The 21,926-nt window shown below is 35.6% G+C and overlaps 2 protein-coding genes across 2 annotated transcripts; both read left to right on the plus strand.

Annotated features, from left to right (window-relative positions):
• The first annotated feature begins 1,203 nt into the window (after positions 1-1,203).
• Positions 1,204-13,855, plus strand: LOC130086173 (tyrosine-protein kinase ZAP-70). The gene is made up of 13 exons (XM_056252361.1): positions 1,204-1,247; positions 5,025-5,469; positions 6,723-6,883; positions 7,580-7,718; positions 9,172-9,256; positions 9,411-9,427; positions 9,525-9,564; positions 10,186-10,378; positions 10,466-10,672; positions 11,458-11,650; positions 12,198-12,338; positions 12,425-12,537; positions 13,242-13,855. The coding sequence occupies exons 2-13, from the start codon at positions 5,068-5,070 to the stop codon at positions 13,357-13,359; spliced, it is 1,809 nt and encodes a 602-aa protein (XP_056108336.1). The 5' UTR covers positions 1,204-1,247; positions 5,025-5,067; the 3' UTR covers positions 13,360-13,855.
• Positions 13,856-14,229: 374 nt separating this feature from the next.
• On the plus strand, positions 14,230-21,204 carry mob3a (MOB kinase activator 3A). Its single transcript, XM_056252362.1, has 4 exons — positions 14,230-14,445; positions 15,574-16,055; positions 19,675-19,877; positions 20,834-21,204. The coding sequence occupies exons 2-4, from the start codon at positions 15,638-15,640 to the stop codon at positions 20,861-20,863; spliced, it is 651 nt and encodes a 216-aa protein (XP_056108337.1). The 5' UTR covers positions 14,230-14,445; positions 15,574-15,637; the 3' UTR covers positions 20,864-21,204.
• The last annotated feature ends 722 nt before the right edge of the window (positions 21,205-21,926 follow it).

A 21,926-nucleotide genomic window follows, 5' to 3' on the forward strand; every position in this document is an offset into this window, starting at 1 on the left:
TGTTCAGAGGAGGCCGCCTCGACTCGATCACCTGTTGGATATCGTATACACCCCTTCCCCCCTTCCTCTCCAAAACAGAGCCGGATGCCAGATGCACTTTCGTCAACAGTCATGTAGCCTACTCAGAGGAAAACGTGATTACCCTGAAGAGCAGTCGTGAAATAAAATATATTCTGTTCAGGTTTGGATCTAGGAGACCCCAAGGCTTTTTTAATCTAAAAGAAACTGTCAGGTTGATACTTAACGACTTATTTGAAATCTTGTGAAAACTGATTAAAACAATTTTAATTTACTAAAAAACTAAAAAGGGTTCTCCTTGTTGTCTTCAAGACTCTAGGTAAAATACATCAATAAAGACAATGCATTTTCACATGGTAAGATTTTCTGATTGTAGTAATGTAGCCTATAGCATGTCAGTTGTCTGATTTGTTTTATTGTAATTATGTTTTTGCTGTGGTCCAACTGACCCCAAAAAGAAACAGATGTAAGAAATGTTAACATTTATTTTTTACACTCTGAACATTGGAGAACCCAAACATAAATATAGTAAAAACAGACTCAACAGAACATGAGGATTAAATTATCTTCTGATTCTGGCTTTGATGTTGTCCGTCCAGTTTCGAGATTTATTATATTCTTTTTATGTGTGCGATAATAAAATCATGTAATGATATTTGTTCAAGAGAGTTTTCACTGTGCATTGCTCCAAATAAATGTCTCAAATGCCTTAATGGGTCCCTAAACCAACTGAATGCAAAATAAATGAACCAAATTCTTGTTTTAGGCATTAGTTTGCAGCAGAGCTTTTCTTAGCATTCAGCGGTCGCATCCCAAGACTTGGGTGAGAAAGTAAGTTTCTAAGAAGCCTGAAGGGAATACAAATTTGAGTGATTCGAGCAGCCCACACAGTTCACCTGTGTTCACAGAAACACACAGACACATAAACGCACACGGTTTCTCTCAAGCTCACACACACACTAAAACTTGGCAAGCATAGAACCATCTAGCGTACAAGCCAGATCAGAGAACTTCATCATTTCGGCAGACTAAATACATTTGTTATAACTCCTTCACCAATTCATCCGTGCCGTGTCTCCTCTCTCTCTCTCTCTCTCTCTCTCTCTCTCTCTCTCTCTCTCTCTCTCTCTCTCTCTCTCTCTCTCTCTCTCTCTCTCTCTCTCTCTCTCTCTCTCTTCTCTCTCTTTTCTTTCTATCCCTCTCTTCCTGGATTTCAGCTACAGGCCACGGTGAGTGTTTAATAAGATTATTCTGTCTTTTTTTGGCTCTGTCTGCCAGAGACCGTCTGTTCTTATCTTATCCCGAGGCAAATTCACAACCTTTCAAGGTCGATCAAAATGTCAGACATGTAAAATGTGCAAATGAGGAGAGATGTTAGCAAACGAATGTTCGGCAGAGGTCAAATACCGTACAGACATATAACTATTGCATTAAATTAAGATTGTAGATATCAGCTTAATTTGTAACATCTTGCTGGCACATATGTATGCATGTTAAGCAACACTTTTGAGAGCTGTCTGAGCAGATGTGGCGTGTTGTAAAGCATGTTCTTAACACGGAAAAGTCTAGTGTGCACTTTTCAAAACCTTGTCTTTAAGCTGTGCAGTCTACAGCTATTTTTTAAATATAGTTTTTTTTTATGATAAAGCACTGCTAACGTTTGTGTTTTTAAAATACAGGGTAGAATTATTATTATAAATAGTGTAATGCAATTTTTTGAGTTTTTGAATGCCAGCATGGATGCAGTTTTTTATCCATTTGGAAATATGATTTGCATCTGGTCAGTTTTTGCTAAATTCAATATTCATTACGTGAATTCTTAACAAATTACATGAAGTTTAGCCAGAAGGGTAATATGTCAATCTGGAAACATAAAATTGCATCACTTGCACTGCAAAGTAGCAGAGAATTCATCTGTGGCTTCAGAGACGAAGATACAATAGTTGTTGAGCTGCTGAACAGGTGCAAAAGATCTGCAAATTTTCACCCCAGATGATGTTAACTGGTTTTAACCAAATGTACAATTGCAATTTCCAAGAACAGACCATCATTAAACATAAAATGAATTTAAAAGATTGTGTGTATATATATACATGAATATATATATATATACTATATATATATATATATACATGAATATATATATATATACTATATATATATATATATACATGAATATATATGTGTGTTAGGTTTTGACAATTAGATATTAGTAACACATTGTCCCATTATTTGAATTATTTTGCACAACTTGCGTCATAGCACAAAAGTCACATTTATTTATATAGCGCAGATTGTTTCAAAGCAGCTTTACAGAGATAACAGGAAAATGGTGCCAAAGACGCAAAAAAACTCACAGCAAAACAGGTAACACTTCTTTTAATTCAGCTTGTTTGAAACTAATGTTTACCAGACTTCATTATTTTACCATAAAACTTTATACACACTATGTGGAGCACTGAATCACAAAGGTTTCACTGCTGCAAGTTTGGTGGCAAGAATCCAGACTGTTTCACTGCCCAAATGCCCATGATATTGTGGTCCTGCGAGACCATCTAAATATGGGCACAAAATCATGCAAAGTTGGACAAGAAAAAGTGTAATAAAAAAAAACCCAAAGTGAGCAGTCTTGAACAGGGCAGGGGTCAAAAAGCCTTTTACGTATAGGAAAAAGAAAGTTTTATTTTCCATTGTAGGCTGCTTGGCCTTTTTGAATAAAGTAGTTTCCATTCAAGGCAGTTGACTTTGGGTTTATGGACATAAACATTGTGAATATTTTGGGTGTCATTAAGCAACATAGTTCAAATTCTTGCGTTCAGAACATGGAAAATCTGTAAATGCGATGAAACCATTGTTAGGGCATTTTATTGAACTCAATCAAAAGAGCTGTTACAACTTAGTTTTCTTAGCTTTAAATTCATCTTTAAATTCTTCATGTACTTCTAAACAACCTTAAAAATGAACGTATGCCTCAACACCTTGATCTTATTTCTGTCTTGAATAGTTTTCAAAGACGCTCATTTTCAAAGCTCCTTTTATAGATTAACAGCGAACACCCATCTCAGATGTTTGCTTGTTTCTAAATGCATCTGTGAGACATTTTGTTCGCAATGAAAAAATTCACGCATTACGGAAGAGAAGATTTTTCGATGAGGTTCAGCCGCAGTATTGTCACCCACTTTTCACACCGGAAAATAATGTTTAGACAAACAAATTATTAAGTTCCATTACACTTTCCGCTGAACATTGACAAATCTATCTTGAAGTTAAATCTTTGACTGCTGAAAATACAAATTCAGACTAGTAGGCTTACTAATAGGCCTAAGCCTACTTTCTCAAAATTATCTACAGTATATATATATATATATATATATATATATATGTGTGTGTGTGTGTGTATGTTTGTGTTTTAAAATGGTTTTAATTTAAATATAATTTATATAGATTTAAAAGTTAAAATGTATATACATTTTATAGTTAATATAAGTTTGAAATATCTATATGTATGTATATATAATTTATAAATATATACATATTTATTAATATAATATTCAAGTAATATCCACCCATCCATCTCCAATATGCTTATCCTCTATTCAGGGATGCTGGAGCCTAAATATTGAAATAATAATATACGTGTCGTGTGTGTGCGTGTGTACATATACATACATACATACATACATACATACTGTGTACTTACATAAACCATTTATATTTAATTCTTACATATATATAATTTATATTAACATATATATATGTTTGTGTGTGTGTGTACTAAATTTTATGTAGTTTATAGTTACAATAATTTTTAAAAAATCCAATCCAACGAAGCAGCTAATCAATAACTTATAATTTACTTTTTAATCATATTGTATACATACTTCATGGTGTGCTACATTCAGGGGTAAAATAAATAATAATAGCGCAATTTTTGCAACATCAAAAATTACATTACATCACCAGGTGTAAAATGGAAAAGGATCAAATTGCCTCATGAGACTCATGTCTCCTCAGTGCACTGTCCCCTAGTGTCTTTGCTGTGGCCTGTGGTGGTTTAAGACAAGGTCTGTGTGTGTGTGTGTGTGTGTGTGGCTGCGGCAGGGTCTTTCTCTGTGTTTTAACTGTTATAGTCCCTGTAAGTGTGGGCAGCTCTGTGTCCAGGAAGCTGTGGTTTAAATCAAAGCTAGGGTCCTCCATTTGTTGTCACTTCATGTGATTCCACCTCAGAGCATGTTCAAACTCTGTCTGGTAGACATTTTGAGATAATTTGCATAAAATTATGGAATCTAAAGTGTGAGGTGCAGAGAAAAGCAGTTGGGATTTTTTTGTGTGTGTGCAGTTTTGACTTTCTGGTGAAAACATGATGCATACATGTTTCATTATTGACCTCCTACTCTCCTACACAGCATTAGCATTCAGCCACTGGAAAATGTTCATCACTACATAAAGAATCCATTATAGACACTTGGTGCCAAATTTGCATCTTTTTGCCTTTTTGGTATTTTTTTAAGCGGCTGCTTCATTTTCTTTCACTTCCAGAGATGTTTCAATAAAGCATGTGTCTGTTGACAAGCTTAGGAACATTGAAGCATCAGCACCTGCACAGGGTGGGGGGTTGTCGTATAAGAGCTGGCGGGGGTGGGGAAGGATATGTCTGAGTTTCCTGTTGTGGTGATTCGATCCGAATGCGAGACTTTGCCGGTTGCAAAGCAACACTAAAACACCAACCACACCAACTTTTACTTTGTCTTATAAACTATATGCTCCACTACACACCAATAATTTGATCACACAGGGCCGTCATATGCAAATGTCAATGTTTAAGTCATAAAAAGAGGGAAACTGAGAAAAGAGGGAGAGATGCGTTCAGACGGGGAACATCCTCCCACATCCCACATCAGCAAAAACACATGCTCACAACAGTTTGCCCCATTTTGTTGAACTTATCAGCCGCTTCAATCTGTCTCGCTCTCTGTCTTTCTCTGTCAAAACTTCATTTTCCGCAGCTTCTGATCTAGTGAGACTCTTCGACCCCTCGTCGTCTCCATCATGACCGACCCTGCCGCGGACCTCCCGTTCTTCTATGGCAGCATCAGTCGCTCGGAGGCCGAGGACCACTTGAAACTGGCTGGCATGGGAGATGGCCTCTTTCTCCTGCGCCAGTGTCTCCGCAGCTTGGGTGGCTATGTCCTGTCCTTGGTCTGGAACCTTGAGTTCTACCATTACTCCATAGAGAAACAGTTGAATGGCACGTATTGCATCGCGGGTGGGAAGCCTCACTGTGGACCTGCTGAGCTCTGTGAGTACTACAGCAAAGACCCAGATGGGCTCGTGTGCACCTTGAGGAAACCCTGCCTGCGATCAGCCGAAACAGTAATCAAGACGGGCGTCTTTGACAGCCTGAGGGACAATATGCTCAGGGAATATGTGCGTCACACCTGGAACCTGGAGGTAAGGGTTTCAAAACAGGTTTGATTCTGATTCGTTGACCCACAAAGTGTTGATTAATATTTGGTAACTGCACGACTATGAAATAGGATAGGTGTAACGATACCCTCCCTCATGTCACGATTCGATACATATCATGATACTGAACTCACGATACGATATTATTGCGATACTCCAAGAAAATTTGGTATTACATTGGGGTGAAATGAATGGGCTTGGACTTGGTGCTGGTAACCCAAAGCACAGGACAATGGTGACACCACAATAAAAATGTTCATGATTCTGAAGCTGAAAATATAGAATTATTTTAGATGAATATGCTTGCACTCACTGATATGTTTAAATAATGTAGGCCATTTTTTACTGGTAACATAAGACATTTGGCATAATCAGGACCCACACAAATATTGTAGTTTAATGTAGTAATGACACTAAAACTCTGTAAACATGACATTTTTCTCACACTATCCACAATACATATTGTTGGATTTTTGTATTGCGATACATTGTGACACGATATGTTGTTACACCCTTATGAAATAGTATAGGTTTAATGACTACATTATGGTTACATATCACTTAACCACTTTTTTCTCTTCAGTGTTGTATGCTTTTATCAAAATACATAATCAGGGTCATATGGAAGTAGTTCAACACAGAATGAAAACATAAAAAATTTGAAAAATGTTCTGATCCACACAAACGATACAGCCTTATACATGAATTAAGGGATAGTTTATAAAAATAAAAATTGTGTCATCATTTACCCTCATGTCATTCCAAACCTGTTTCCTTTGCTGCGGAACAAAGAAGATATTTTGAAGAATGACAAAAAACACTGAATTATTTCTCAAAATATCTGAACTACATGAGGGTGAATAAATGATGACAGAATTTTTTTTTTTTTTGAGCGAACTATCCCTTTAATCATAGTTAAAAGTGGAATAATTGACTCTAAACCTTAAAATTCTTGTAACTTAAAAATGGCGCGTAACAGCTACTCGGCTTCACATTGTGGCCGAAATACATTTGCACATATTTTTGATTATCCTTTAAATAAGCATGCGTTTAATTTTTATTTTATTTTATTTTATAAAATTTTAATTTTAATTTTAACCGTATAATGGGGTCCTTAAAGTGACATTTGCACAGAGACACTTGCAGAAATTGTCTTGCGTGCACATGAAAAGAGGTCTCCTTTTTTTATCCATTTTTAACTTTGAACTTTTTTTATGATTTTATGTTACCTTTTTTAGGGGGAGGCCATGGAGCAAGCCATCATAAGCCAGGCCCCACAGCTAGAAAAACTGATTGCCACCACAGCGCATGAGAAAATGCCCTGGTTCCATGGCAAGGTCCCTCGGCAGGAGGGTGAGAGACTACTGTACTCAGGTTCTCAGCCGGATGGAAAGTTCCTGTAAGTGAAGAGCTTGATTCATCAGACGTGACAGTCTAAAGTTTTCCTGCAGCATTAGAGTGGAAAGGTCACGATGACACATGGGCTGTTTTTAGAGGCAAATCAGATGATCAGTAATTATTGTTTGTAGCAAAGATAGAGTTGGGTCTTCAGTGGTGTCATGAGTAAATTCAATGCAGTGTGGATGTTTACAATGCTGTATTTACTCATCTACATTGCCTCAAAAAGCGTCCTCTGCATCATGGCCTGCATAAACTGCTCAACTCAGAAAGATAGACAGTAGGATTGGTCAAGATCACATATTTAGTCCTGTAACATAATTTAGGCCAATCAGCAAGCACATCGGAATGCAAATATGTGACCTCCCAGCTAGGAACGTTCGCAGAACTTTGGCTAACGCTCCGGCAAGGTTCTCTCAACGTTATGATTACATTTAAACTTCCAGTAACATAAATAGAACGTTTGATCAGGGAACATTCAAAAGTAAAGTTTCCATAGTGTTTGCAAAAGGATGAAATGGAATGTTCCCTTAACAGTCATATAACCCAGAACAAAAAGCTTTTACATTTTTTTTTTTTTTTAAACTAGACGTTTTGATTGCGCAGGGAACACTTATGGAAACGTAAGCAAAACATTCTTAGAATATGTTTTTGTTAGCTGGGCTGTGATTTCTAATTTTCTAAATCTGTTTTCTAGAGTTCGAGAGAGAGAAGAATTTGGCACCTATGCGCTGTCAGTGACATACGGAAAAACTGTATACCATTATCAGATCTTACACGACAAATCAGGGAAATACGCAATGCCAGAAGGAACTAAATTTGACACTGTGTGGCAGGTATGCTTTACCCATCAAAGAGTCTGTCATCTCATAATACATTTAAAACAAATACTCTTCTATACTCTCAATGTCTTCTAGAAGACAATGTCTTCTATACTCTCACAATGTCGCCAGACGAAACTGCTTTTACAAAATTACATTTAACTATTTTCTAATTGAATTAAAGCTGCAGTCCGTAGCTTTTTTTGGGTTAAAGATTATTCAAAATACATATTTGAGAAAATACATAACCAGCCAGTGTTCAAAACTATCGGCTTGCCTTTGCTCGATTCAAAGTGGTAAGCTTGTAATAATGTTTTTAATTCCAGTGGTACTGGTGGATTTCCACAGGAGATTCGAGCATGTCTTTGCGTCATTACGTCACATCTGTACACACACATCTGTACACATAAAGAAGGAGTCTCGGCTAGTATAAGCTATATTGCGTGTGAGGATGTTGGAGGTGGAGATTTATAGCCTTTTCTCACAGCACTTGATATAATTAAACTTATCAATTTGATGGCGGATCCAGAAACGTTCAAACAACAATCACCAGTGACAACTGGAGACTCACCCGTTGTAAAATGCAAAAGACTTCGTTCGGACTTCGGAGTGGCTAACTTACAGAAAAAAAGAGACTGCACCCGGACCCATGCGAAAATATCGGAAAAACATTACATGTAGTCACGCAATGCTGACGTTGTTAACATTAACAATTTGAGAACAAAGTATAATTTGCACGGTTTTGCGTGATATGATAAGCGATTTTTAGATTTAATCAGCGCGATTTACTGCAATGTCAGAACCAGAACAAAAGTGGATGTTACTTACTTGATCAAATGACATTTTCCGTTGAAAATTATTATGTTGGTCATACTTCCAAAAAGAATAATCTGTGATTCTGAATGACAGTATCCACACCGGCGGCGACTGACAGCTGCACACTCAACTCAAACATTGTGTTCATCCGCGCTGTGCCGTGTCGAAGTACAACTCATGTAAAATTGATCATTCCGCGAATAACTGCAATTGCAGATTTCGAACAGAGATGGCGACAAAGAGGAAAAACTGCGGACTGCAGCTTTAATTTAGTTCCATTAACATTTTAAAAATGCCTTTTGATATAGATGTTTATGTAACTTAAAGATTAATTTAATTTAATAAAGTATTGCACAAAAAATAGAAATGCATTTTGAGTTGATTTAAAAATATTTTTTTAAAATTGAATTTATAAAATATATTAATTCTAAATATAAAAATATATTAATTTGTAATCTGGTCGGAAAGAAAATAACTAAAACATCCAAAGGACAGTACAATAGTAATTAATATATGAACATGTTAAAATTTTGATATACAAAGATTCCTACATAATCACATAACCCCATAAACCTTTTTGTATTATTTTATTATTGTAGTTGTCATTGATGTTTTTATTTTATTTTCATAATCATATTCCTCCGGAGGGCAGCTGGTTGAATATTTAAAGATGAAGCCTGATGGTCTTGTGACTGTACTGAGAGAACCGTGTATCAACCAAAACAATGCACCAGCAGGTATGAACTTTTATTCGTCATAGCATTGTGATTTATGTAAAACATATATCTCCCAAAACTGTTAGACATATGCATATGAACAGGTATCAGTTTTTTATAAGAAATATGCGTGAGTGAAAATAGCTAAGATTCTTTCTCTTTTTTTCACTTTTAGCTCTTGTAAACGCTCCGGTAAGTATAGCTGACAGAACACATCTATTTTTGGAACACATCTAATAATATAATGCATGTGGTTAATTGTTTCTGGGTTTCTGTTTGTGTGTTGCAGAGAAGACAGAGAGGTAATGGATACACACCGCCCCCTATGGGTACGTTTATAGTGGTACAAAATATAAAAGTTTAAACAATCCAACAGCAGTGATGAAATCAACAAATATGCCAAAATATATATCAAAAAACAGTCCAAGTCTCAGAGTCACAGAGCTGTCTTAGTGATAAATCCATAATCTTTTGGCTATTACTGCTAAACCATTTGGAATTGGACCACATAGTTTTGCAACAACAAGGATAAATGGCTTAATACAGCCTAAAATATTTACTACAGAGCTGCTTGCATTAACCATGTGTTTTCGCTGGAATGTCTGTGTTTTTAACTTTTTAGAATGCTGGTTTTCCATTTATGAGTAAAATAAGGTCTGTGTTAACAATACCTAAAGAGACATTCCCACAATAATACCTCAAATGTGAATTTTTAAACCGTTGTGCGCGTAAAAAGTTTTTATTTGCTAACATGTTGTTACTGAAGAACTCCAACTACTATAAGGATGTTTATGTGACTGAAAACGGTTGTAGGACAAAGCACCTTGTTAGTAAAAAAAATTGTCTGCAGGTTTTCTAAAAACCCACTAGAAGTTAGTGGAACTGCTGTAATCTAGTTTAAAGCAAATTTATGACAGCATGCTAATAACATCTGATGTGATGTTCCCCAGTGCCTTTTGGATCCGATTTTCCACGTCCATCTTTGCCCATGGACCATGATGCATTCACCAGTCCTTATGATGATCCAAATGAATGCAAGAAGAAGACCCTGTTCATCAAGAGAGACAAGCTCATGGTGGACGAGGTGGAGCTTGGTTCGGGCAACTTCGGCTGTGTCAAGAAAGGTGTCTTCAAAATGGAAAGGTATGTACCAAGGGTGAAAAGCATACATATGTGTGACAGTTTCATTTTTATAAAATTTTACCTAAGTTGTTTCCTTCTCCTGTGTAGCAAACAGATTGATGTGGCAATTAAAGTGTTGAAGAACGAGAATGAAAAATCAGTAAAAGATGAAATGATGCGAGAGGCCCATATTATGCATCAGCTGAGTGACCCGTTCATCGTGCGCATGATTGGACTCTGTGAGGCCGAAGCGCTCATGTTGGTGATGGAGATGGCCCCCGGTGGCCCGCTCAACAAGTTTCTCTCTAGCAAGAAGTGAGTTCACTGTTGTGTGTTATTAATATATAGTCGAAGAATGTAGAAATGGTTTTCTACATAGAGTCTGTTATGTATTAAAACATATAATATACTGTATGAATATTTGATTTTTATAAATAGTGACCATAAACTATAATAAATATCATAAAAAAATCCTTTATTTTTATATTGATATTTTTATTTATAGTTTGACATTTAAATGCAACTTTATATTATGTAAATGTCATAATATATATATATATATATATACTTAATATATATGTATTATATTATATATTATTGTATGTTGTATTCTTTATATAATTTCATTTATATTTTCATATTTGAAAAAACTGTGATAGAATTGATTTAGTAGTGATTTGTGCTCCGCTTATTGTTAAAGTAAGTGGGAGAGCTCTAATCTGAATTATATAAGCAAATAACAATCATATATTATTATATATCAATTATATGTATATATATATATATATATGTATATATATATACGTGTGTGTGTGTTTGTGTGTGTGTGTGTCTAAATATATATATTATTTCAAATATATAATTTATTTCAAATATATATATATATATTTGCAATAAATATATTTATCTGAGATAGAAGTGATTTAGTGATTCCTGATCCACTTCACTTTGTGTTAAAGTGTGAAAGCTCTAATCTGAATTATGGAAGCAAATAGCCAATCAGAAAGTCATCAATTAAAACCTTGTTCTGACTAAATCAGAAAATACCCAAGTTGCTCAATAACAACAATTTACACTGATACTCTTTTTGTTTCTTTCAGGGACACGATCACTACTGAAAACATTGTGATGTTAATGCATCAGGTCTCAATGGGGATGAAGTATTTAGAAGGAAGGAACTTTGTGCACAGAGACCTGGCTGCACGTAATGTACTATTGGTCAACCAGCAATATGCCAAAATCAGTGACTTCGGCCTCTCGAAGGCACTGGGTGCAGATGACAACTATTACAAGGTGGGCTGTTCTCAGATGTTCTGCGGGAGAAACACAATTACATTTTAATTATAGTTTCTATATAGCACTTTGTAAACACTGTTTTAGGTACTTATTGTGGTCTTGGAGAAATTTAATCTTTTCTATACATTTGTAAATCTTCTATATTGTACTGTCAATATACTAACAATGGGAACAGTTCCTTATTCCTGTTGTATGACTAGTCACATGACCATCAGTGGCTCATTACAGCAATATAGGCCCGGTTTCACAGACAGGATTTAGATTAAGCCAGGATTAGGCCTTCAATTAGGACATTTAAGTAGCTTGCCTTAGAACAAAACATTACTGGTGTGCATCTTGAGACAAAACAATGGCCCTGACATATTTTAAGATATGTCAGTGCAAGTTGTTTTCAGTTAAAACATGCATTTTAGTCTGGGACTAGACTTAAGCCTTGTCTGTGAAACCGGGGGATAATGTCTAACAAGTCGGATGCTATCTATTGATGGTGCAGGTACAAGGTTAAAAGAATAGTCATTCAGAGTATGATTTTGTATGTGTATAGGCCCGGACAGGTGGAAAATGGCCTCTGAAGTGGTATGCGCCAGAGTGCATTCATTTTCACAAGTTTTCCAGCAAAAGTGATGTTTGGAGCTTTGGCATTACGATGTGGGAGGCCTTCTCCTTTGGAGGGAAGCCTTATAAGGTAAACATTTACACTGTCACATTACTTACAACCAACTTAAATGAGTTGTTCATGAGATTTTTCATCCATTTATTTTCCCCATGAAGAAAATGAAAGGCCCAGAAGTAATGAGTTTTCTTGAAAGTGGTAGCCGTATGGATTGCCCTGCTGGATGTCCTGAGACCATGTATGAACTGATGAAAGAATGCTGGACATACAAGTAAGTATAATCTAATGCCATCAAGTTTCTTACATTAGCTATGTTTCCATCCAAAGTTGTGACAAAACGTGTGCGCAATCGGGGGAAGCCACCGTGGCTCTGTTTTTCTACATCATTAGTGACTTGCGTCTCAGAGTGCGCAGATGAAACGCAATATACCCTTTTAATGTTATCCTGCGTTCGGATGCCTGGTGTTTGAGAACGCAATCATGTGAGACACTTCTGGCAGGTCATTATGCTAAATTATTCTGATGACAGACTTTGGCTCAGGCATTTCAGAATGATCAAACCAACATTTGAGATGCTGTGCAATGAAATTGATTCACTTGTTAGACTTGTTATCCAGTTACATCCACTGTTGAGGCAAAGTCACGTGTGATTTATTTATTATTTTTGCACATTGAGGGATTTATTTGGTAGTTCATGTGTAGTTTATGCATATGTATTATCTGTAACTTTTTTTATCTGTCTCAATTGAGTGCATACGTTTTTTATAAATATTTTTAGAATTTATGCACATCTTGGTATTTCCATACAGCGTTTTTTTTTATATGATATCCCAAAATGCACATAAAAATAGGTGGGTGGGAACATAGCTCTTGACATTATAAACTACTAGTCTTGCCTGTTTGCTTGTGTGTGGATGAGGGACTCAAGCAAATATGAATAACTTCTGAATGATATCTGACTCTTGTCTTCTGCAGGCATGAAGAACGGCCAGGCTTTGTCAAAGTGGAGGAGAAGATGAGAACTTTCTATTACTCCATTTGCAAAAAGATACCGGATTACATGAAAACAGAGAATGGAAAGCCTCCTAACTGATCAGAGGGGCAAATGGAAACATTTCAAGCCAGGACAGAATGAAAACATCAGAAAATCTGTTTTAAAATATATGTTACTGTAATATTATGTCTATCAAACTATCTGACTGAGCAATGCAAGTAATCTTTTTTTTAATTATTAGCTTGTCACTATCAGTGCTCATAATACTATTTTCAGCCAGTGCCTATTTACTATTTAAATATGTTATATAATAGTTGGTTATCAAAAGAAAATACTTTTTCCCTGCAAAAGTTTTTCAGTTAATGAAATCAGATGGATGTATTTTCTCCACCCATTAACACTTTCAAGATGAAAGTACATATTTACTCAAACCTTATGGTCTTGTTCTCTTTGTTAAATATTCTGTGATGGTATGTTTCCTGTTATTCTTTTTGTTTAACAACATATATATGTTCTCAAACTTTTGTATTTTAATTAATTTTGTATTGTAACAATTCTTGAGTTTTCAAACTTGCAATAAACTGCACATGCCTCATTACTTCTCCCTGACACCTTTGTTTACAAATAATTTACTTGGTAACACTTTATTTTAGTGTCCTTGTTACATATCTTACATGTACTTAACATAGTAATAACTTACATCCAACTAACTCTCAACCAAACACTAACCCTAATTAATATTACTCAGTACTTAAATATAATTACACTGTAACAATGACAGTGTTAAAATAAAGTGTAACCATTTCGTTTAAAGTGAATTTAAAAGGCTGCTTTTTAAATTTGAAGCTATAAATATCTCCAATGCATGAAATGTTTTGATGTTAGTGTGTAACCATAGTGTATCCAATACACTTCCTTCATGTTCAGTGGCAGACAGAAGAGGCTCTACTGATGTTTCAATAGAGGAAGTGTACTTTGCTCAGCAGGGAGGGGCTTGTGGCTTCCTTAGAAAGTGTGGACTTAATAATTGTTACAGTGCGAAGGCCACGTTCCTTTTAACTCTATAACAATTGCAAATACAATGTGATTACAATAACGAAGAACGTTCTTTAATAACGAACAAAATAGAGGGCGGTGAAAAAGGCGCTTCACATCAAAGCGGAACAAGAAAGGCGCTTGCTCGCGGTAAGTTTGCTTCAACTTCACTGTACTCTTCGAAAACATTCCCTTAACAAAATCGTTTTTTTAAAATACGTTTTGGTATTTAATTCGCTCTTTTTACAAAGGTTACTTTGTTATCGCATCCATGTGTTTCCATGAAAGTTAAATTCATATGATTATCAGTCCTGGTCACGCCATTAAAACCGACATCGTCACACGGAATTAGCGTGTAGACAGACGAGAGTCTCGCGCAACATGTTGTTTCGCTTTTGGTGTGTGTTACTGGTATCCATTCATTAAGAAACATGTACACATTCACATGTTATTAACAATATTTAAGTCGTGTGTGTGTGTGTGTGTGTGTGTGTGTGTGTATCATGTATGTATGTGTGGCATATATAGATATGTCATTAACATACTGTAGATATTAGCCTAGAAGATGCTGGAATCCCCCTGCCCTGCCCAATAAATGCCACCCATGGTGCCCTACAGGAAATTACTCAGAAATTCATAATATTCTAAATATAATGCCTCTGTGTACAACCTGTTCAGTGACCAACATTTTTTTAACATGCAGATATGTATTGTATTGTTTGTTCAGCATTAAACTGAGAAAATCTGTTTTCTTTTTCTTACTACATTTTACCACTTGATGTTGAAGGAAGCACAGCAAATTGGAATTAATCCTTGAGTTTGAGAAAAGAATCATGTAAGAAATGCGTGAAAGAATGCAAGTATAATTCCAAGACTGAAATTATTTCAGTGTCACGGCCGAAAGAAAATCGCAAGTAGGCCTACTCTTTTTATGTGTTTTGTTCACACCTGGAAATATTAGAGGAGGTCATGAAAATTAAGAAAATCCTCTTAAAATATATCTATATACTTATAATATTATACAATAAACATAAAATATTGACTAGAAACTGCTCTTTATGTGTGCAATGTAATGCAATGATGTTCTCATCATAAAATTAAATCATTATCCAAAGGGTCTGGGAACCCGGGAGCGGACAAAGTTTGACCTAGTTTTATTTTTTCTCCCTTTTTCGCATTCAGCATCCGTCCTCCCTCAGAGTACAATCGCTTATGATTACCGAGAAGCCTCCACACAATATTGTCATTGTTTATCCATCCTTTAATTTGTCATTTCAGGCACCCCTGCTATCAAAAGGCTCATTTTAAACGCATTACACAACAATCCTGTCCTCCGGCAACCATGTCCATGGCCCTAAAACAAGTCTTCAACAAGGACAGGACATTCCGGCCCAAGCGCAAGTTTGAGCCTGGAACGCAGCGATTTGAGTTGCACAAGAAAGCACAGGCGTCTCTAAATGCCGGTCTGGATCTGAAGCAAGCGGTGCAGCTGCCGCATGGCGAAGACCTCAACGATTGGGTGGCCGTTCACGTGGTAGACTTCTTTAACCGCATCAACCTCATCTACGGCACAATCAATGACTCCTGCACAGACCAGACCTGCCCCATTATGTCCGGCGGGCCAAAGTACGAGTACCGCTGGCAGGATGAACAGAAGTACAAGAAGCCCACCGCTCTCCCAGCACCCAAATACATGAGCCTGCTAATGGACTGGATTGAAGTCCAGATCAACAATGAACATATCTTCCCCACTAATGTTGGTAAGGACCACATGATCCAAAACACTTTGTTGTTGACCAACATTTGCATTTAGTTTTTAATCAAGTTAAAAGCCCAAAGTATAAAATGATGAATAATGATTCAAATTTCGTCACCAGAAACTTGTTTTTTGTAACCACACGTACAGACGCCCAGTTTTTGTAACTCATATTAGAATTGAATTGAAATACCGGAGACTGCAACAACAACAGACGCCCGCATTGACAAGCGTTTGTGTAAGGGGGTTAAGAGATAGTCGCAACTTTAGTTTCAAAGAATACAAAGACATTTTTATCTGTCATAACTTCTGGAGAAAAATAGCGCAGTCACTGGACAAAGATGAAACTTTCTAGAGCGCATGTGCCGACCGCCTGCATTCGCGCACACTATCAAATGGGGTATTCTTTGAAAGGCTACGTGTTCGACTGTACGCATACACGTAAAAAAACGGAAGTGTTCTTTGGGCTTTGTAAAAGTGTTACTAAACAGTCTATTAAATTAACAACATAACACTCAGGAGATCACAGGAGCTAAATGTTAACACAACCACATAACATAGACAATATCGGACACCGAACAGAAAGAACTCAAGGCTTAGGGGCTGTGTTTACATGACACCGTTTTCAACTAAAAACTGAAAACTTTTTATGCGTTTTGACCTTTCATTTCCACGACAATGGCTTTTTGTGGGCCTGAAAATGCAAACCTTTGAAAACAAGTTTCAAAGTGCAAGTTTTTGAAAAAGATACTGTTATCTTCTCCGTGTAAACTACAAAAACGAATTCGTGAAAATGGTGATGTCATGCGCATGCATATTACATGTTCAGTCTATAGGTGCGTAGAGTTTCTTTACAAAGTGACTGCCAACTACTGGCCTGGCATGAATAATACAGTATTTTCGTGGATCCGTGTGACCAGGGATCGTTTTGACAACATTGGTGTATGTATGCAAAAAAAACGTAAAGGAAAAACGTTTCTGTTTTTAGTACATCATTGTCGTGTAAACGTACCTTAAGATTACTGACAGTTTCCATTAAGTCTACTGGTAACTTACAGTTTTCTTCATTGTAGATTAAATAGCAATATTGCTAAATTACTAACATTAAGGTTTGGGGTTCAAGTTAGTTTGCTAAGGAGTGAATTAATTCATTATTAGTCCAAAATGTATTTTGACACCAAAGTCACACTTTAAAATGTATGAGATTGCTCAGATAGCAAAGTATGAAACAAAATGGTATCTGCAAACAAATTATCCAAGACATTTTCTTAGAACGTTTTGGAGTAATTTTGACACTTTTAGCCAACTGACATTTTTAGTAAATAGTATGAAATCAGTTCAGAAGTTTGACACCTAGAAAGTGTCTTTTGTTAGTATGTCAATTGTTTTATAATTTAAAACTTTATTTTGGAAAATATATTGCTTGAAACATTGGTCATTATTCTTTAAAATAAATGCCACTTGATTACGCATATTAACATTCAAAATTTGTAAAATGTAGCTTAAATGCCAAAAATACTGTACCTTTTGAGGTTTGTATATATATATATATTATTTACTTTTGTCAAACCTAAACCTTTGTAGGTCATCAGAATGAGCTGTGCAGAAGAAATTTGAAAATAATTCTAGTATGGCACGGATGACTCAAAATGGCCATCATATAGGTCATCATATACAGGTGAAACTTGAAACTCGAGTTCATTCATTTCAAATTCATTTATTTCAGTAATTCAGGTGAAACTAATATATTATATAGACTCATTACATGCAAAGTGAGATATTTCAAGCCTTTATTTGTTCATTTGATGATTATGGCTTACAGCTATGAAAATGTTTTCTCAATTTTCTAATTTTGAATTTGTGGTTTTCATAAGCTGTAAGCCATAATCATCAAAATTATAACAAATAAAGGCTTGAAATATTTCACTTTGCATGTAATGAGTCTATATAATATATTACTTTAAATCCTCGCTTGCCTGGCTTATGCTACTCTGAGCAATGTCGGAACTTTGTATTTTGAGCACTTCTTGCGTCCTTTTTGCCTCTTCACGATGACTCGCTTGGTTTAGTCCTCTGTTGTAAGTCGCTTTGGATAAAAGCGTCTGCTAAATGACTAAATGTAAATGTAGTTTCACCTTTTAAGTTGAATTACTGAAATAAATGATGCACAATATTCTAATTTTTCGAGTTTCACCTGTAAGCATAACATGTTGACCATTTGAAGCAGCATTTAAGACATGAATAAACTATGAATCAAGACGTAGTTTGTCAAACATGCGGAAACCTTTGGGATGGTCAAGTGCAGTGTTTGACCTCCCTGGCTTTGTCTCATTATCTCCAACCTGCCATCTGACATCTGTGGTGCCTTTCAAATTGGGTCATACAATTTACAGTGGGATATAAATAGACTAAGTCTGCATATAGAACAGATTCTTAGAATGCCATGAGACGGTTGCAAAATCTGCTATGTATAAGGACATGGTTGTCTGCATACAGCCCAGATCGCAGGACTCTATTAATAAATGGCGCTGTGGAAATATGATTCTGCAATTTATAATCCATCATATCACGTGCCCCAGATAAGAAACGTTTGATGTGAGGACAGATGCAGATGAGAAAATAAAGTTTTAAAGTGAAAATGAAAATGAGTTTTCTCTCATATCTGATGATATCAGCAGACTCGATGTCATCTCAGTTCTGTTTTAATCTACAAATAACTTGTCTGATGTTGTTTTAGAACCTGTTAAGGATGTGAAGTCACAATGAGAAATCAATAACCCTCATAATACTTGAATTTCAACCTACTCTCGGTCTGTAGGATTTTTTAAATGTTTTTGAAAGAAGTGTCATGCACACTAAGGCTATATTTATTTGATCAAAAATACAGTACAAACAGTAACATTGTGAAACATTTTTTACATTTAAAATATGTTTTCTATTTTAAGATATTTTAAAATGTTGTTTTCTTTAATGGCAAAGCTGAATTTTCAGCAGCCTTTACTCCAGTCTTCAGTGTCACATGATCCTTCAGAAATCATTCTAATATGCTGATTAAGATAATCTTTTATAGTTCTTGAGAGGGAGGGGACACACACACAAGAAGTGCTTTTTAAAAATTTTTAACTGTCACCATTGGCGTGCAATGTAATGCAACATAATAATGTTAAAATAATGATGCTGCCATCTTTCTTCGCCCCCCCCCCCCCCCCCCCGTAATTTGGCTCCAAATCTCAGGTTAAAATTGCACATTTAAAATGGTTAAAAATCTAAAATTGATTTCTCAATAAATATTCATCCATGACATTTAATAATTTGTCTTTCTTCTGAAAAAAATATGAAGAAAAGCAAAAATATGAGCCAGGAACGTTTCCGAAATTTAGTTGATTTGACACGCAATGACCCAATACTAATTTCTTTCATTAAAAAAAATTTGTACTGACCCAAAACTTTTGATCTGTCGTGTGTGTAATTTTGTATGCTACCACTATGTATTTGAAAAGTATTAACACTCTGTTAACAAAGTTTAGTTTTTGAAATTCTCGCTCTTGAGACTGTTTTCTCATCGAAACACGTAGGTTATTTTTGTGGTTTATTTTCATTTTGGTGTGTTGTTTCTTTTTTAGGTACACCATTTCCTAAGACCTTCATGCAGGTAGCGAAGAAGATCTTGTCTCGTTTGTTCCGGGTATTCGTCCATGTCTACATCCACCACTTTGACCGCGTGAGCCAGATGGGAGCAGAGGCCCATGTGAACACCTGCTACAAACATTTCTATAACTTTGTTACTGAATTCAACCTCATAGACCACAAAGAGCTGGAACCTCTGGTAAGCATATGTGTTGAAGAGAACAAAAGTCAAAAAGCGCATTTTTTTTATCTGCAGCAAAATGCATATACTATAATATATTCATTTTATATTATATTATATCTGCATTAAATTGCTATAGGAAAACATATAAAATTGTATCTGCAGTAAAATGCTACATAAAAACAGTATATGATATTTTATCTGCAGAAAATGCTACAGGAAAACATTATTATATTATATCATATCATATTATATATTTTTATCTGCAATAAATTGCTACAGGAAAACATTTTATCTGCAGTAAAATGCTACAGGAAAACATTTATTATATTATATAATATTATATTCCTGTGTATGTGTGGGTTTATAAACATGTCAAAGTGAGTTCCCATAACCTCTTGAGAGCAGAAAGCGAGAAACAAAGAGCGACAGATACAGAAACAAGCGTTAATGCGTCATCTCATGATTAGTAGATAACAAGCCCATTTTGTAATGGCTTTGCTAATTGGTAAGGCCACACTAGGACAGGATGAGTCAGCAGGTTTGATATTCCAGCCTCTATCATTTTTTCATCACAGGCAGAAAACCCCTTCGTTCAATAGCTGCAGCAGTTCATTCTCTCAGTTGTCACAGCTGAATTGGTGATGTGGGATCAGGTGACACCCGCAGGTCCTATTACTGACATCAGGAGCTCAGTCACTTTGCATAATGCATTTCCAAAGTTTTTGCATCTGTATATATAAACAAAGAAAGATGATCTTTATGTATTTCACAATAAAAACATAACATTTATATCTTTAAATAAATAAGAAAGTAAATTTCATGATAATTGAATATCAGAGGCAGGTTCTTTTTATGAGACAAAGCGTTTTGAATGCAGATATGTGGTAGCTGCCTGAACATATGTGATGCTTGAAACTTGTGGCTCTGTGATGGTTTATGTCATGCTAACGCAGTGCTATTCCCCCCAACAGAAGGAAATGACGTCACGGATGTGCCACTGAAAAAGAGAGCGGACCATTACATTCCAGTCAGATCAGGACCATGCAAATTTACAATTTAAAAGCAGACAAACTTTCAAAGACTTTATTTTTTATACACTTTTAAAGTACTGTAATAATCTATTTAGAGAGAGACATGTACATCTCTCTGTATTCTCATGTTTAGGCATACGGAGAGTATTTTTTATTAGAAATCAGTATTATCAGATATTTTTGTTTTTCCAAATTTGTTCTGAATCATTCCTTTTGTTCTGTTGAACTGTTATAATCTTTAACATGCAGAATATATTTGACTATTTATGTATGTGGTTGAGATATTAAACCCACTTCCTCTTGTCTGTGTATGTCACTGCTATGTTCTTGGTTTTTGGTCATGTTCTCATCTCTAATTCTGACTAAAAACTTGATGAAATAGTATGACTTAATGTTTGACTACTGCAACAAAAATTATTTATATATTTTTAGTACATAATCCCTGCCATTTTATTTCACCACCTGCTATGTGTGGATGTTTTAAAATAATTTCTCTGTCTGATTTAAATGAAAGATAATCCTGTTCCAGCTCACTGTCTTTTCTGATGGTTTTGTCTCAGTCTCATTTACTCAGCCTTCTAATAATCTTCACTATCAGATCCATTAAATGAGATAGCAGTTAAAGGCAGACAGAAATCATTGTGCTTTTATGCTGACGCTCCATGTACGTGCGGGGCTACACACATTTGTTTCTGTCCACCAGATGGCAATGAAGGCACATCACAACACAAGACCTGGATGATGAAATGTTGAATTGAGTTAGATCACTGATGCCATTAATATTTTAAAACTATGTCCACAATTTGGTTATGCAACTGCTTTTCATTATCATACAATGCTCTTTAAATATTGTGCTTTCTTTAGCGTTTTAACTATGACTAATCAGCGATTTTTTATTGTATAGAGTATTAAGTATTTTAGTTTTATAGAGTATTTTAGTTTCATAGAGTATTAAGTTTAAAGAGGTATTTGGTCTGTTGTGGAGTAGCCTACATGCTGAATAAGTGCTGAGTTGCACGTTTAGAGGAAATAA

Source organism: Rhinichthys klamathensis, unplaced genomic scaffold (genome assembly GCF_029890125.1).
Source record: "Rhinichthys klamathensis goyatoka isolate OS25496 unplaced genomic scaffold, OSU_Roscu_1.1 h1tg000094l_1, whole genome shotgun sequence".
Lineage (NCBI taxonomy): Eukaryota > Metazoa > Chordata > Actinopteri > Cypriniformes > Leuciscidae > Rhinichthys > Rhinichthys klamathensis.